General features: G+C 42.1%; 1 protein-coding gene across 1 annotated transcript; it reads left to right on the forward strand.

The window, feature by feature from the left end:
* Positions 1–140: 140 nt before the first annotated feature.
* Positions 141–488, forward strand: LOC117727937 (vegetative cell wall protein gp1-like). Its single transcript, XM_034528487.1, has one exon. It carries the CDS (start codon positions 141–143, stop codon positions 486–488), a length of 348 nt encoding a protein of 115 aa, XP_034384378.1.
* Positions 489–16,421: the final 15,933 nt, after the last annotated feature.

A 16,421-nucleotide genomic window follows, 5' to 3' on the forward strand; every position in this document is an offset into this window, starting at 1 on the left:
CCCCATGACTCCACTGCCCCACTGCCCCTCGGCCCCACGAATCCACAGCCCCACGGCCCCTCGGCCCCACTGCTCCACGGCCCCACTGCCCCTCGGTCCCATGACTCCACTGCCCCACTGCCCCTCGGCCCCTCGGCCCCATGACTCCACAGCCCCACGGCCAATCGGCCCCACTGCTCCACGGCCCCACTGCCCCACTGCCCCTCGGCCCCACTGCTCCACGGCCCCACTGCCCCTCGGCCCCACTGCTCCACGGCCCCACTGCCCCTCGGCCCCACTGCTCCACGGCCCCACTGCCCCTCGGTCCCATGACTCCACTGCCCCACTGCCCCTCGGCCCCTCGGCCCCATGACTCCACAGCCCCACGGCCCCTCGGCCCCACTGCTCCACGGCCCCACTGCCCCTCGGCCCCACGAATCCACAGCCCCACGGCCCCTCTGCCCCACGACTCCACTGCCCCACTGCCCCTCGGCCCCTCGGCCCCATGACTCCACAGCCCCACGGCCCCTCGGCCCCACTGCTCCACGGCCCCACTGCCCCTCGGTCCCATGACTCCACTGCCCCTCGGCCCCATGACTCCACTGCCCCTCGGCCCCATGACTCCACTGCCCCACTGCCCCTCGGCCCCACGAATCCACAGCCCCACTGCCCCTCGGCCCCATGACTCCACTGCCCCTCGGCCCCACGAATCCACAGCCCCACGGCCGCACTGCCCCCTTCCTCTCCTTTTTCCAGTTCCCTTGCTCAGACCACAACCATCTTCAAACTCTGCCTTCATTTTTGATCTCAAACTACACATCTGTGAAGTTTCCAGGTTGCATCTCACACGGCTGTGGCGCTACCACGGTGACCACACCTGTCCACAGACAGACAGAAACACCTGTACAGCAGACATTTTTCACGATCACATTTTAACCCACGAGGTGAAACAATACCAGCGGATGGTAAAGAGAGAGAACGGGCAGAACAGCTGGATGGGACAAGAAGAGATTATGCGTAAAACAGGACAGACAAGAAGATAAGATAGACCTGTATTTACCCACAGGGAAATTGTTCTGCAGCGGTGGTTGTAAGGTAGGAGAGTGCTAAACAAATAAAACGTTTAAGATTTCCAAAAGAAAAACAAATAATACAATAAAATAATAAAATCATTCAGCCCCAGGTCGTTATTGAGGTCCAGCACTGATATTGGGGGATCGGGTCTGACTCTCAGTCCAGTTCCAGTTCACTACAATGGAGATGAATGGAGTCCCGGCCGGGACCTGTCATGGTAAAATATGTATAACCATGTTATGTATAACTTTGTGACCTGGTTGTGAACCCGCTTCCTCCTGTTACCTTACATGGAGTCAAAAAAGGATCAGATTATTCAATTCGTCTCACCTCGGGGGGTCCAACGGTCAAAAGGCCAGCTGCATCCTTGTATGTATAAAAAGATGCTTGTGTGATACAATATGTTGAAGCATTTTACTGCAGAACGTGCAGCTGATGTGAATTCTTCCCTTGCAAGCAATAAAACCAACAAAGACTTGATTCTTGAAGACTTTTTAAAATTACATTTCTCCCGATTGCCGTACAAATCTTCCATAACAGACCTCCAAAAGGTGTGTTTCCATCCACTTTACGTGCTCTTTCAATTTGCACTTAAAAACGCTGGAGGGAAAAAAAAGGAGTTTTTTAGAAACCTGCTTAGTGATAAAAGACTTAAACGTCACTGAAGAGACATCAGATCGGGTATCTGGAGCAATGAGGAGGCTGTAACCTTCCTCACATGAACCAACCAACAAAACGCGTCCTGTTGCCATCACGTCTTTACACATGGTTACTTGTCTTTTTAATGGCACCCGAATGGAGAATTATTAGCGTCACCGACTGTTTATCGCGACGTGCCCGACTCCTCATCGTAGTCGATGGAAACACACTCATTAGCATTTTCTTTCTCTGGGAAATTCTGTTAAAATATGCGCCGTATTCAGACGTAAACTTGGACTATTGTCAAAGGTTGAAAGGGAGAAGATCTTCCCCAAACTGTTGCTACAATATTGTCCAAAACATCACAGATTTACAACCGAGACAACATATTCAGACGTGTCCACATACCTTTGACCACAATAGAATCGGCTCAGAGCCACACATCTTTGTGTATGTAAGGAACTCTCTGTGTGTTGATTGATGTCCTTTAGTGTTGCAGTAGAGCCCCCCCCCCGCCCCTCTCTTCGCTATTACATAACAGCCTCCACTGCAGAGGAAGAGCACTGCAGAGGACTCCGGACACACACACACACACACGCACACATATTAATTCTTACTATGTACAATCTCTGCTTGGGGAAGCATTTCCAATTTGTATCAGTTTTCAGTCATTTATTTGATCGTTACAAAGACCAGGATCAGGAGATATCAGTAAATTTAATTTATTTTTGGGTCTTATCTTCATATTTTTGGTCAGATTTCCTATCGATAATGGTCCTATCGACATTTAACTTACCAGTTTCAACTAGTTGAGACACAAACGCAGGGAGATTGGATAACAATGTAAACATTCCAGGATTGGAACATAGGGACCATTTGAGCCCAGAATTCCCTCCAAGTTAAAAGACATACTGGACACAATGTAACATTGAAACCGCTAGAATCTATGAATATGCAGCTATTGTTCATTTTAAAAGTTCAACTTCTGGAAACACGATGTCTTCAAGTTTATTCTCAGCGTGTGTGTGTGTGCTGAAGGTGTCGGGTAGTTTTCACATTACAGTTGTGTAAGTTGCATAATGGACCATGATTTGTTTCCAGAACTAGTTGTGATGATCCATAATTCCTACGTGCACAGGTCAAACTCCCTTCAAGCGATAGTTCACATGTTTTGAACCTGGGTGGTACGAGTATGAGCATCATGAGTATGTATTCCCTTCACACAGCGTTTTTGACGAGGAAAATCATAATTATGAAAGTGGGGAGGTTTCAGTCGGCTTCAATCTTAATGTGCTCTCAGAGAAATGGTGTCGTTCAAAAAAACATGCAGTTTTCTATTCACACTACAAAAAGCAGTAGCCCTATACCGCTAAATTGTGTTGCATAAGGAGATCCAGACTGAAATATCTACAGTAGTGATTCATTCATTATATATTTATTTCAGGAATGACAAAAGTGACACTGCAGTTAGCTCCTGTCCTATAAATGTTCAAGGAAATTACATCTGACAACAATGAGTGTGTGTCTGTCTGTGTGTGTCTGTCTGTCTGTGTGTGCATGTGTGTGTGTCATCTCTTATTGTTTGCTCAGTAAACAACAGATGTCTGTCATCACTCATGCAGTGCAATACAGCTGTTACCTGTGTGTGTGTGTGTGTGTGTTTGTGGAGGGGTGGTACAGGTTGCCGTACGGTTCCGTTACCGTGGCGACCCATGCCTTATTGACCAGATTCAACGTATTATGATTAAAGGTGCACCGAGTCGCCATGGCAACGCTCTGCGTAATGCTGCACCATTGGTGTGAACGCAGCATAGTATCAGAAAGAGGAGGCCCCAGTGACTCAGAGAATGTATGTGTGTGTGTGTTGCAGATCGGTGACCTCAATCCAAAAGAGTTTGATATTTATTCTCTATTATATATTGTATATTACATATTTATCTCTTGAGGAATACTTGATAACTTGCTGTCTGTCCCTCTTTTAACCTTTTTATTCCTCCAGAATAATTTAACAGAGCGAGTTGTGCATAACTCTGTTATATCCTGTTGGTTTAATCGACAACATTGCGTCATATTCTATAAGAAGGTTTTTTGAAGAGTTTGTTTAGATTTAGAAGTAGTCCAAGTCTTCGAGCTCTAGAGTCCAAGTCACAGTTGTAGTGAAATGTTCCATCATACAGCAGGCGATGGAACGACACTATATATATAAGAATTCAATGCCTGTACTGTATCATCACTCCTTTATCTTTTACCACACAATGTCAGCGTTGAAATATGAAATAATAACACAGTGAAAACGTTCCTTTTAAAAGTAAATAACTGTATTTTCGCCTATTAAAAATGGATAAAAAATTAAATTAGGTACCCATAACCTATATTCATATCTACAGTTTGACTGGAACCCTGGGGGTCACTCAACGTCTTTTTTTATGCGACTTAAGTTAGATTCCAAGCTCCAAAGTCCCAGTATAGTGTGTTTGCATGTGTGTGATCCCTCAAATAAAACATTACATCCCGGTTTGATGCCATGTCGTGCTTTGAAAGAGTTGAAAAGCAAAACAGCATGTCTTTAAAAAGTACTACATCAATATGTAGAGCTAAAAAGAGGCGTTCAAGAGGTTGTTGGAAACCATGTTTTCTGATTAGTTTTTCCCATGTAGTCCTTCAAAGTAAACTATCATCTCGGTTTTTAGCAGGAAAAAACATTTAAATATTAAACATTAGGCTTACAAATGTATTTGAAAATACTAAAAGTAAAAGTAGTCAAGACTAATCCTGTTATTGTTAGGTTAACCTTCAATAATACCGAGCGGCAGAGACAAGGGAGCGCGCCCCGCTGACGTAAACAACAGGTGAGTTGAAGCCCCTCGCGGATGCCTCGTGCCTGCAGCTCCCCCCCCCCCCCCTCCCCTCCTCTTCAGCCGGAGCGCGTGCTGGTACTGTACATCCCCGTGTCCTCACTCACTCACGCAGGCGGCACCAACACACGGGAGCTCGAGAGGCTGCCCTGCTGCGCGAGGCAATACACTGCAGCAGCACAACACGGCTCGTGCCTCGGAACGACAGAGCGACGGAGAGAGAGAGCGAGAGAGTAAACGGACGAGCCCAGCAGCACAACCAGCCTCCAGGTAAGAACATGCATCTCCTCGGTGTGCGTTGGAACGATCTTTACGGGGCTGACTGTAGCAGTCAGCGGCCGGTGGGACAGTCAGTGATGGAGCCACTTCAGGATCCCTCTGGCGCATTACTTCTGGTCGTTTCTCTCAAATATATTATTATTATTATATCAGGTCTTTTTCCTTTGAAGTGCCTTTTTTTCTTGTTAATCATTGTGCCATATCAACATTGAGTTTAAAATGTAAATACCAAGAGGCTCTTTCCTTTTTATTCCATCCATGTCGGCAACCTGCATAGCAATATTTAAGAAACGTTTTCCTCCTTTAATCAGGACTTTATATTTATGAGAACGCTGTACATGAAGATAGCCTTCTGCGTGAAAAGCTCCACATCTATTACCCATAACAATTATTTACCCATAACAATTATTTACCCTACACAACCGCCACCATCAGCAATATACTTTAAGGTCCAATATATGTGATAGGGAGCATTTATATTGCTTCTTTCAACATGTTGACGGCTGAGTCGGTTGCTCGCAGCTAACAGTGCTAACAATACTAACAGCTCAAACGACAGCAACAGTGCTGCCCTGAAGTAGCATTTATATTGCCTCTTAACGGCTTTCAACATGGTGAAGGCTGAGCCGGTTGCTCGCAGCTAACAGTGCTAACAGCTCAAACGACAGCAACAGTGCTGCCCTGAAGTAGCACTTCTTGTACCGGAGGGGGAACCGGAGGAATGGGGCTTCACTCTCTTGGCGATGCCGCTAACCGTCTTGTGAGCTAGCTAGTGGGGTATGCTCAAGTGCACTGAAAGCACACTTGGCCCAGGGCTGCTACCCGGTTCTGCCGATTAAAGCCAACGTGGAAGTGTCTTAAAACTGACATTCCCTCTACTGACCAGCAGGGGGGAACTCCTTAGGTTGCAAAAATAAATCAGATTGTATAGAAGTCTATGTCTAAGTCTATCTCACTTGATTTACATTGTAAACAGGAGTTGATGGTCTCAATATCTAGTTTCAATTATTTTTCAATACAGCATGATGTTCATTTTATAAATTAGTGTCCATTTAGAGTCACATAGAACATAAAGCAGGGTATGCTTTAGGGCGGGACTTTTTGTGATTGACAGGTCTCTACCATAAGGTGTCTCTACATCACCAACACAATCCAAGATGGCGAGTGAATTGTTGTTTGCTGCAATATTGATGCTCTGACTATTATATAGAGAACCTTTAACAAATTCTGCTGAAAAGGCAATTAGAGGCAGAGTAGGGCGGGTCTTATTTGAATGGGGGAAAAAGATCAATAAAACTATTGAGAAATAAGTAATTTGGCATGCAGGTGAATATTTCCCAAAATAAAAAGGTTGCCTCAGGTCGCCTCCTTCTGCTTTAGTACGGGTGTTAATGTTTTTATCTCTTGATTTAAGTTGCTGACAGCTACCTCAAACTACTGGGAAATATTATTACTATTAAGTAGAAGTTTAGAGTAATTCTCAATATTATTGCGCTTTCTCTTTCATGAGGATTTCAGTTGTGGTTTTCAAGCACTTTGTCTGTTCTATCACGTCCTGTTTCGAGGCAGAGGTCGCAGGAAGTGGCTCAGCAGTTGTCACACACTGTTAGTTGCCCCGTCGATGTTGGGCTCTAACTGCACTTCTCCACAGTTGATTTAGTGACACTGTTGTGATTGATTGTGTTCCCCCCGTCTGCGTTTACTGAGCGGTGAATCCCGTCTCTGTCAGCCTGGAGGCCAAGGTCAATTCATGGAGTTACAGCTGTGTGAGGGATAAAAAAGACCCTCACATTCATGCTGTATGTGTGGACTTCTGGTCATTTACTCACACTGGCCAACTGTTAAAACATCATCAGACATAAGTGTTTAGAACGAGTGGCTTGGGTTAGGGGGTTAGGGTTACGGTGACATTACTGTAATCAGTAGTGGGCAAATGTCGGTGGAGAAAAATTGGCAAACTGACAAGTCACACATCACAAACCTACAACTTAATTTTTAAGTGCACAATAAAATGGGCACAGCCATGGTCACTTCAAACGCCACCAGGTAAAATCACAGGATTCCAGAAAGTAACTATTGTACAATTTTCAAGTACTTAACCCAATTGATACCCTTTTGTGTTTTATTTCTACTTCACTGAGGGAGATATTGTACTTTATACTCCACGACAGTTATTTGATACATTTAGTTAATTACTTTACATATTCAGATTATTAATACTACATAATAAAGTGTGCTATATTGTAATAGCTTAAGCTACCCAGATGAAGTAGTTAAAGTTAGCCCCACATTTACCAGCTGCAACATTAATCTATTAATGATTATAAACCAGTCATACTGAAATGGGCCGTTCTGCATTGTGATTGTTTTTCACTTTTGATCCTTAAAGGTCCTTGTACTTTACAAATAGAGAATTCATCACTTTAACTTGTTTCTGCCGAGTATACGTCTTCCACCGCTGCAGGATTCAGGTGTCTGAAATATTGATTTGTTTTGTGTGTGTGTGTGTGTGTGTGTGTGTGTGTGCGTGCGTGCACAAAGGTTGCCTTAAAAAATAGTTTGCAATTGGACTGTTGGTACCACTCGGGAGCAGACGCTCACACAGACAGGAGGAGAGCGTCATGATGCAACAGCTCCTCTCCAGCTCTGCAGCCTCCGAACCGACACTAAAGCTCTCGACTACCCCGTCAGAGGAGCTAGTGTTCTCCTTCTGCTGAACCTCCCTGTGTGTTTCTGGATGACGTCAGTGCTGCTCCATCATTTAAGGGTCCAGTGCAGCAGGCAGCAGTAGAAAACCTCACAATCCAAAAAACAGAAGCATAAATGTTGATTTTTAGGATGTTAAATGATCAGTTTCTGTCATATATGCTCCGAAATGACAGATGGAGCATTTAAACATAAGACAACTGATAATGTGCTCCAAGTCAGACTCATCATTTTGTTTTTTCCAGAGAAATAATTTACTTTTGTGCTGCACCTGAATGAAAAATGTGTGCACAGTGAAACAATCACAGGCAGTTGATAGGGCTGGCGACGTGGGCTCCCTCAGCTGATGATCGGTATCATCAGTGGATTTGGCTGGATCTTTGTTAGATTGATGGGATTTTTTCTCTTTTGTAAAGTATCAATGTGTTTCCTTCCAAAACTGTTTTTGAAACTCAAGTTGCAACTTTCTTGCATTGAAAGTAAAGTTATTCTGAGTCGGTCTCCAAGTCGTGTTAATTTGAATTAAAGATTAATCCAGCGATTATTTTCCTGGTTAATCGATAAATCGTTTGTTCTATAAAATAGTGAAAAATGTCCAAGCCATACTTCTCAAGAGATCAAGGTGATGTCTTTAAATGGCTTGTTTTTTCTTGTTTTTCAGTTTAATAGGATGTAAAACAAATCCATATTTAATAGGCTGAAAATTCTGTGTTTTTTTGGCTACTTTTGGCATAGAAAATTACTTGAACGATTAATCGTTTATCAAGATAGCTTCTCGATACTCTACTGGTTGCCGCTCAGCAGCAGGTGCAGCAGTGGCTTCAGCCTCTTAATGCACAATGACAGTACCGTTGCTCGTGGCCACCAATGACAAACTACCTACTAAAAATCTAGAAAGACGTGTTCTTAAAGAACAGTTTAGGTGTTTGTTGCTTTGGGAAATATTGCAATCACCAAAACCATTATCAAACACATATTGAAAAGAGAGATTAGTCTCCAAAGTCTCCACCTCAGCAGCTTGAATGGATCGTCCCGACCAAAGGCACCGCAATCTTCCCATCTGTCCGGGGAATCAAATCGACCAACCAACTGTGTTTTATTTCTTATTAATTTTGTTAGACAATTAGTAAAAAAAAAAAGTAAACAAATATTCATGTTGCGCAAATTAAATGCAGATGATTGTATTTGAAAGGTGCTTTCAAAGTGTTGTTTTAATATTCTTTTCATATGAAGTGAATCTGCTTTACTTCTGTGACCGAATATTCGCACAGGCTGACAGAAATCCCAGTCTAGCAGTAAAAACAGAAATTAAATGGCCCTCTGATATGGGTTATTTCCGTTTCACCGATGCTGTTTTAGTGGCCGTGATGATGACAAAATGTAGCGAGCGGTTTAATGAACAAATCAATATGTTTGGTTGGCTTATCATTAATGTGCCCTGACTCATTAACATCATGTCCTCCTCATATCGTGGTCTCTGCTGTCTGGTTTGTGTTGAGACAGAGAAAAAAACAGAAGATGCCAGAAGAGGACAAGCTGTTTATTATTAAGAAATCATGACTAGACAGTGAGTGAAAATTGTTATATATTTATACAAGTCAGTGCTTGAAAATGTGTGTGTTGAGATGAAGACGCTAAGCAGCAGCCATCATGGCTCAGAGGTGAAGTTAAACACACTCCCAACGAATCAGGACTCTCTTGGTCCCTTTCCTTGTGGCATACAATAGTGAAAAACATACTTCCAGGCTAGGATCACTTAATCTTAGGTTTATTTGGTTACGGGTAGACCACAAAAGTACTTGGTTAGGTTTAGGTAAAAGATCAGGGTTTGGGTTTAAGCATACTCTAAAGCATACTCTGCTTTATGCTCTATTTGACAGTATATGGACCATCATTTACTAAATGATCATCACGCTGTATTGAAGAAGACTTGGAACTAGAGAATGAGCCCATAAACTCATGTTTACAATGTTTACTGAGGGAATAAATCAAGAGACAAGTAGAGTCATTTTTCTCATAGACTTCTATACAACCAGACTTATTCTTGAAACAGTGGAGTCTCCCCCTGCTGGTCAGAAGAAAGAATGCAGGTTAATGACTCTCCAGTATTGGCTTCCCTTTTCAGAATCAGAGGTTGTTTCCTGGTTTGAGCCCAACGCCTCCCTAAGAGGACCTGCCCGCTCGTTATACTCTTATCTTCATACTACTCTATTATATTAATGATGCAGATGGGTGTACATTGGAGTTCGTTAAAAGCTCATAGCGTCTCAGGCTGGCTCGATGCGTCAGTGTCAGACGCCGAGCAGAAGGTGTTATCTTCTGACTATAAAGTTATAAACTCTTTTCCAGAGGAGTTTAACCTACTTTTATATCTTACAACGTGTATACTTTTGCAACTCATTACACTTGGGTGAACTTAAACCTAAGAGGTCCTTGTTGGGGAAAGTCTGTCACAGTGCACGCCCACTTTCCTGCTTTTTTGACATAAATCTAATAAGAAGAAATCTAGTCGGTTGTGCAGACTTGGTTGAGATGTGTGTTTTGTATTACTTTGGGTTGACATATAGTTGTCACCCTTTTGTACACAGAGAACGACTGTACTATGGCCCTTTCAGCCTGGTAAGTGTTGGTCGCTGTGGTGTGATGTGTGGTACAGTGAGTTAACAGCAGAGAGCTGATTGGTCTGGATACAGAGGGCTGCATTGTTTCATGCGTACTGTCTCCCCTGCTCTCTAACTTGCTGTTCATCTTATATTTTATATATCTATATCCATCCATCTATATATTTGACCTGCGCGTTGTGTGCCCAGTTAGTGGAAACATATTTTCTCCTCCAATGTTATGTGTTTTTCTGCATCATCTCTCCCACTGAACACACGCTTGCATCGTACAGGCGGCCTCCAGCACTGTGCATTCAGTATTCAGCTCCGTGATTTTTTTTTAGTCATCACCACCGGCCCTTTCTTAGCTTTACAACGGGCAGTCTGGAACTAATCACATTCAGCTCCAGGATCTGCTGCTGGCAAAAAGAGCTGCGTGTTTTGACCGCAATAGCTCATCTGTGTATTTGCATCTACTTTGTTTTATTTGCCGTGCAAGGCGGTAAAGCCTTTTAATCAACAATATACTTCCATCAAACATATATTTCCTTCTTCTTTATACTACCCTAATCTATATACTCTCTATATTACGCTAATCTTTATACTCTCCTATATTACTCTAATCTTTATACTCACTTTATATTACTCTAATCTTTATACTCTCCTATATTACTCTAATCTTTATACTCACTTTATATTACTCTAATCTTTATACTCTCCTAGATTACTCTAATCTTTATACTATTTATATTACTCTTAATCTTTATACTCTCTTTATACTATTCTCATCTATACACTCTTTATATTGAGCTCATATTTATACTCTCTTTTACTACTTTACTCTCTATACTCTTTATATTCTCTAACCTTGTCTTCATATTACTCCAATCTTTATAATCTTTATATTGCTCTAATCTTTATATGTTATACTACTCTCTATACTATACTATCCACTATTGTATACAACCATCACATGAACTTTAATTCAAAAATATATATTTTTTAATTCACATATTTCCGTCGTTCTCAGCACTGACCTGCTTTACAACCAGACATCTAACAGTCATACCCGAGGGGATCATTAAAGCTTAATCTAATCTTATGTGCATAATCACATCCTGAAACCACAGTGGTGCGGCTCCACGGCAGCAGCAGGGATTAAGTGCCTGCTTTAAAGGGCACTCCAAAAAACTCTCTGGGGATTCGAACCAGGAACAAGCCGCTGCTGTCGGTGTCGGAGGAAGACCTGGTTTGCAAAAGGAAGTTGCTGACGAGCCGTGCATTTTCTATCAGTCTGACCACTAACAATAAATATCTACATGAATGCTAATTCATATTGTTCAATTTCTCACACTTACATGGTCGTGTGCATCTGTGCTGAAGATTGTGGTCTTGTCTATGAGTTGATATTATATTGTGAGGGTGTTGATTTTGTGTCCAGTACCTGGATTTGACAAGAATCCTAAATGGTCTCTCTCCCACAAATATACATATTCTTAAGTACACCGGTGAGCGTAAAATTGACAACTTTCATTTCTGGCCTGGAGATGGAGTGTTGCCATGGAGATCAGTTCGGTTTAGCTTCTGTAATTTAGATGAATCTGCACCAAGAACCGTCTTCTGTTGAATTACCTGCTAACTTGTCCTTTTTTTCGCACTGTTACCATGGACGCACGACTACAATCTCCGCATCACATCTGAACACGGTGGAGATAATAGGAGATTTGAAGTCATTAGAATTGTATTTTGGATTTCTTAGCAGGGAAATAAATCCCACTGGTTTCATGTCAGAGTGTTACAATCGTCTGGCCTTGCGTTAGCCTCTCGGCTCCACGTGAATACTGATGCCGATTGACGATTTTCTGTTGAGTGACTAATTGATTCAGTAACAGTAACAAGTAAATAGAGCTGTGCTTAACGCTTACTGTTTCAATAGACTTTGACTTAGCTCAGTGGTGGCGCATGACAAAGACAAATGTGGGATAGAGCTTAAAGTCTTGTGAAATATTGGATTTAGAAGGTTTCGAAACACCTCTGTGCTCGAGGGTGTGGAAGCACTGTACAGGAGGTGGTCTGCATATCCACAGCCGTCCTTTAATCCTTCCACATTACACATGAAGTACCGCTGGAGATGTCGTCAAGGGCGTCGCGTCAACAACAGCCGTGTGTCTGATGTCTTTGCCAAGGATTTCAGGTGTGTCAAGTTATGATCAGTTAAAAGTACTTGAATGTGTGCGGTCTTGTTTAGAGATGCACTCAGAAAGAGACACATACGGTGGGGTTCCCACCTCCCTCCCTGTTCACCCGTCACCTGCATTATGTCGCTCCAGTGGCGCCGTAGTGGTTCAGTGGTTACAGTTGTTGGCTCAGTGAAAAGGACCTGGGGCTATGCGGTATGTTTCTTGTGCTCTGTGTTTTAGGGATTACACAGGGTTTCCCACTGCGTATTACAGCAGGGGCCCATTGGCTCTCCTTAAATACTGCCACCACTATCTTTAAAAAAAGACAAAATATAATATATAAAATATAACCTTCACAGAAAAAGGCCACATATTTAAACAGTAAGGCAAAGTGTCATTTACTGACTGCAGTCATTTACTTTTCGCTCCATACGTAACGTTGTTATGCTCGTGGCGTAACGTTGCGTAAGAAAGTTGACTAAGGGCAGTTGTTATATATTGACGTAGTTACAATTGGTTTATTGTATTTGTACGTTATGATTTTTACACAACCAGAAATCTTCTTTGGCACCTGTTAGGGATCGTAACGTGTTGTTTCCGTGCCATCTTGTCCGTGCATCATATGAGAGATTCCTCCATCACTGAATAATAAAAAGTTTGTATTATTTTAGTCGTCCGTTCCCTGGAGGTCAGAGGTCATAGTGCAGAGGAGCAGTGCATGAGCTGGGAGAGAAGTTTGCCAAATTCAGGACTCTTTATTTGCAATTTCTTTTTTTCGATGGCCACGGAAAATTTACATTGCCCTTTCAGTGCTGATTAAGAGCACTTTGTAAACCCTGTTTTTAAAGGTGCTATATAAATAAAGTTATTATTAGATGCTGCGTTCACACCAAAAGCGGTGCGAATATTCACAACACTTTTGGTGTGAACGCAGCATAAGCCTCTCCTATAAATACACACATGTATAAATAGAAAAGTGTGCCGACAGCTGACCTTAGCTGACTTTGGCTGTCTCTCTGTGAAGAGCTGACTGAATGAAGTGTTGTCCAGTCATATAGTTTGATGTCGCGCTGCTAGAGCACTGGCCGGTTTCCAGAGAGGAAGAGGAGCTCTGGCAGATGGAGATGGGGGTGAAAAACCGAGATAAAGACAACTAGCTGAGAGAGGCGAAGTGAAACGGTGAAGCAGGGAAAATAGACAGATGGACAGAGAATGAAGGGGTCAACTCACACAATAAAGAGAGGAACTTCTATGCATGTTTTAAACTGCAGTCTTCTACTGTGATATCTTGTTTTGTGTCTTCTGTGTCCTCACATCATAAACAGTTGGGTTTTTTAAACTTCCTCGCCCTGAATTTAAGAAATACCTCAGGAGCTCAGAGTCTTTAAAGTGTGTCACCGCTCTCCTCATGTCACCACCTGTCACCACCTGTCAAGCCTCTGGCCCACTCCAGTCATGATTTATAAAGCAGATAAAGTAAAGATGTACAAAAGGTAAACACTCATCAGCTGCCAGAAGCGGTGGTGGGTGGGTTGAGAGACACTTGGCGCTAAAACACACAAAAGAAACTTCAACTGGGCCAGTTCATATTTATTTAGAACAGAGACTCTCTTTTCAGTGTTTGTGAAATGCATTAGATTCAGTAAAGTTCAATGCAATAATAGATTTACTGTGCATCCAAAAAGATTACAGCAAACCGAGGGCTGGTCAATGTAAATAACCATTTACCTTTTTTTGGTGTGTAGCTTGTCTCTATGTCATTCTTCATATTGTATCAAGACATTTCAAAACACAACACTCATCCAGCATCTTTAAGTTTGGTTTCCTGGTTAAATGAATTACAGGCAGGTAATACAAGACAAGTATACTTATCAGATAAATACACTATAAGGTTGAAGAGAGATGTTCTTAGCTAATAGCTACCGCCATTAGCATGCATGGGGTGGGACTTGGCTCACTTGCAGAGCAGACATCCATGAATCCATCATTCAGAACCCCTTTTTGGTTCAGTTGTGCATCAATCAGCTGGACTTTTACAACATTAAATGCAGACAAAAAAACTCAGAGCAATGTAATTGCTGCTCGGACTTTTGTAACTCGTCAATGTCAAAACTGTTGTGAGCACAAATGAGGAAGATTTCCAGTTTCTCCGCGGTCACCTTTAACGTCTGCGGCGTCGTCATCAAACACAAAACACTTATTCTGAGCTAACCCTTCGTTTACTGGTCTGTCATTTAGGTCTGCGATTGGATCTGTCCCATAAATACAAATAATATGCCTAATAGCATCTATTTCAGGCCAGTATTCAAAAGTTGAACGTTATTAGTCTCTTCTTCTAAGCTGGTTTGCTTTGTCGAGGAAACAAAAGGTTGTCTTCTTATACACACTTTATAAAACAGACTTGGTTCATTTAGATCCGGATTCTTATACCTTTATGTATTAACGGGTAGTCTGATGTCTTAGGAACGGCTCTAGTTATTTTGTTTCCGGGCGTGGTTAATTCTCCCCCTTCACGCAGAGCATCTCAGTCTCTGAATAGCCCTTGGTAGAAGCCTATATAGGGCGCGGCTCTCTAATTGTAAACCACCTTATTGGAGCTCTCTCTTCCGTAACACCTACACTGGAACCTTAGAATAAACCTTTTTTCAGCTACTTAGATTATGTTGTCTGTAAATGGTTTTCCCGCAGGTACTTACCCTTTTTAAGTCAGGCTAGATGTTGTCCATCTGGAGGAGGCCGCAAAAGCACGGAGTGCAACCTAGTTCATTTAGTTTTTACCCCAGTATCACAATGGGAGTGGGTATTTTATTTGCAAAAGAATCTTAAAAGTTTTTCTCTCCTTTTTAGGAAGTTACAAAAATTAAACCCAGCCAAAAAAGCGGAACAGAGAAACAACGAAAAATAAAGAATAAAAATAAAAGTGTGAAGAAGATCGAAGAAGATGAAGAAGATGTTTTAGATCGATTTTTTAGATCACTTGAACAGGGTCATTTATAGGGGAAATGCTCTCCGACACAGGCCCCAGAAGCCTTTGCGCCTCATCAGATGACACAGATCTGCTCTCTGGGACAAAGATCAGAAAGTAGGCCAACATATACATATGCCCGTATAAGTACATGTCACAAACTCAGCATTCAGTATTCAGTATTCTCGGTTCCTGAGACAGGAAGCGACTTCTGTGTGTGTGATAGCAATCATGTATTAACGTGTTTTAGCAACGTATGCACAGCGTAAATACAACACGTCACATCATGATACACTCCGGTCAGAGGGAGCAGGTGGAAGATTGGTGGGTTGAAATTAAACATCCAAGTGGACAAAACATTTCATATAGAACTAATTAATATGAATACTACCATTGCGAAATGACCCGTCTATCATTTTTGAATGGTACCACCTGATTTGGCCAAATGTTCAAAGATGGAAGTGTTACGCGATTAATCAAATCAGAATTATCCCTAAATGTGAGGTCTTGATGCTTGACTCTGTCATTGGTCATACATCAGAAATCTCAAAGTGTTGGACTGCTGATCAAATAAAACGTCATACATGTTTTACTATTTACTGACACTTGATAGACAAAATAATTTATTATGATCGGAAAATCTAAAACAAAAGTCACATATTTCATAAATAAGAGATAATACTAACAGAACAGAAGGTAATGTGTAACGGATCACTGTCAATCCGTGATCCGTACAGATCCCCACGCATGGATCGACACGCATGTGAACGGTGGATTAGTTACACAGTTTAACGTTAACCACCACAGTGTGAAATAAACTTTTACTGGCGATTGTTGTCCACCGATATTCGGTCAAATATGCCATCAGGACATTTACATCGATGCTTTTCTAGTCAGGTCAGTTACATTATGATGCTTTCAGGCTCTATTCAGAGAAAATTAGTAAATTATAACATTATCATGATGTGTTCACATGTAATCTCATAAAAATGTAGTGTGACATTATTTTTGTCTGGATCATTGTTCACCAGCTGCTATAACCAAACACCAAAGGGATCTGTATCTGCCAATATGGATCATCAATGATCATCAATCCTTAAATGTTATATTTGCTCCCTTTTTTCTTTTGTGCTGACCCGTGACT

The sequence above is a fragment of the Cyclopterus lumpus genome, chromosome 25 (assembly GCF_009769545.1).
Source record: "Cyclopterus lumpus isolate fCycLum1 chromosome 25, fCycLum1.pri, whole genome shotgun sequence".
NCBI lineage: Eukaryota > Metazoa > Chordata > Actinopteri > Perciformes > Cyclopteridae > Cyclopterus > Cyclopterus lumpus.

Excerpts from the sequence above, each read along its gene's own strand:
- LOC117727937 (XM_034528487.1), top strand. The coding sequence starts at position 141 with ATGACTCCACAGCCCCACGGCCAATCGGCCCCACTGCTCCACGGCCCC.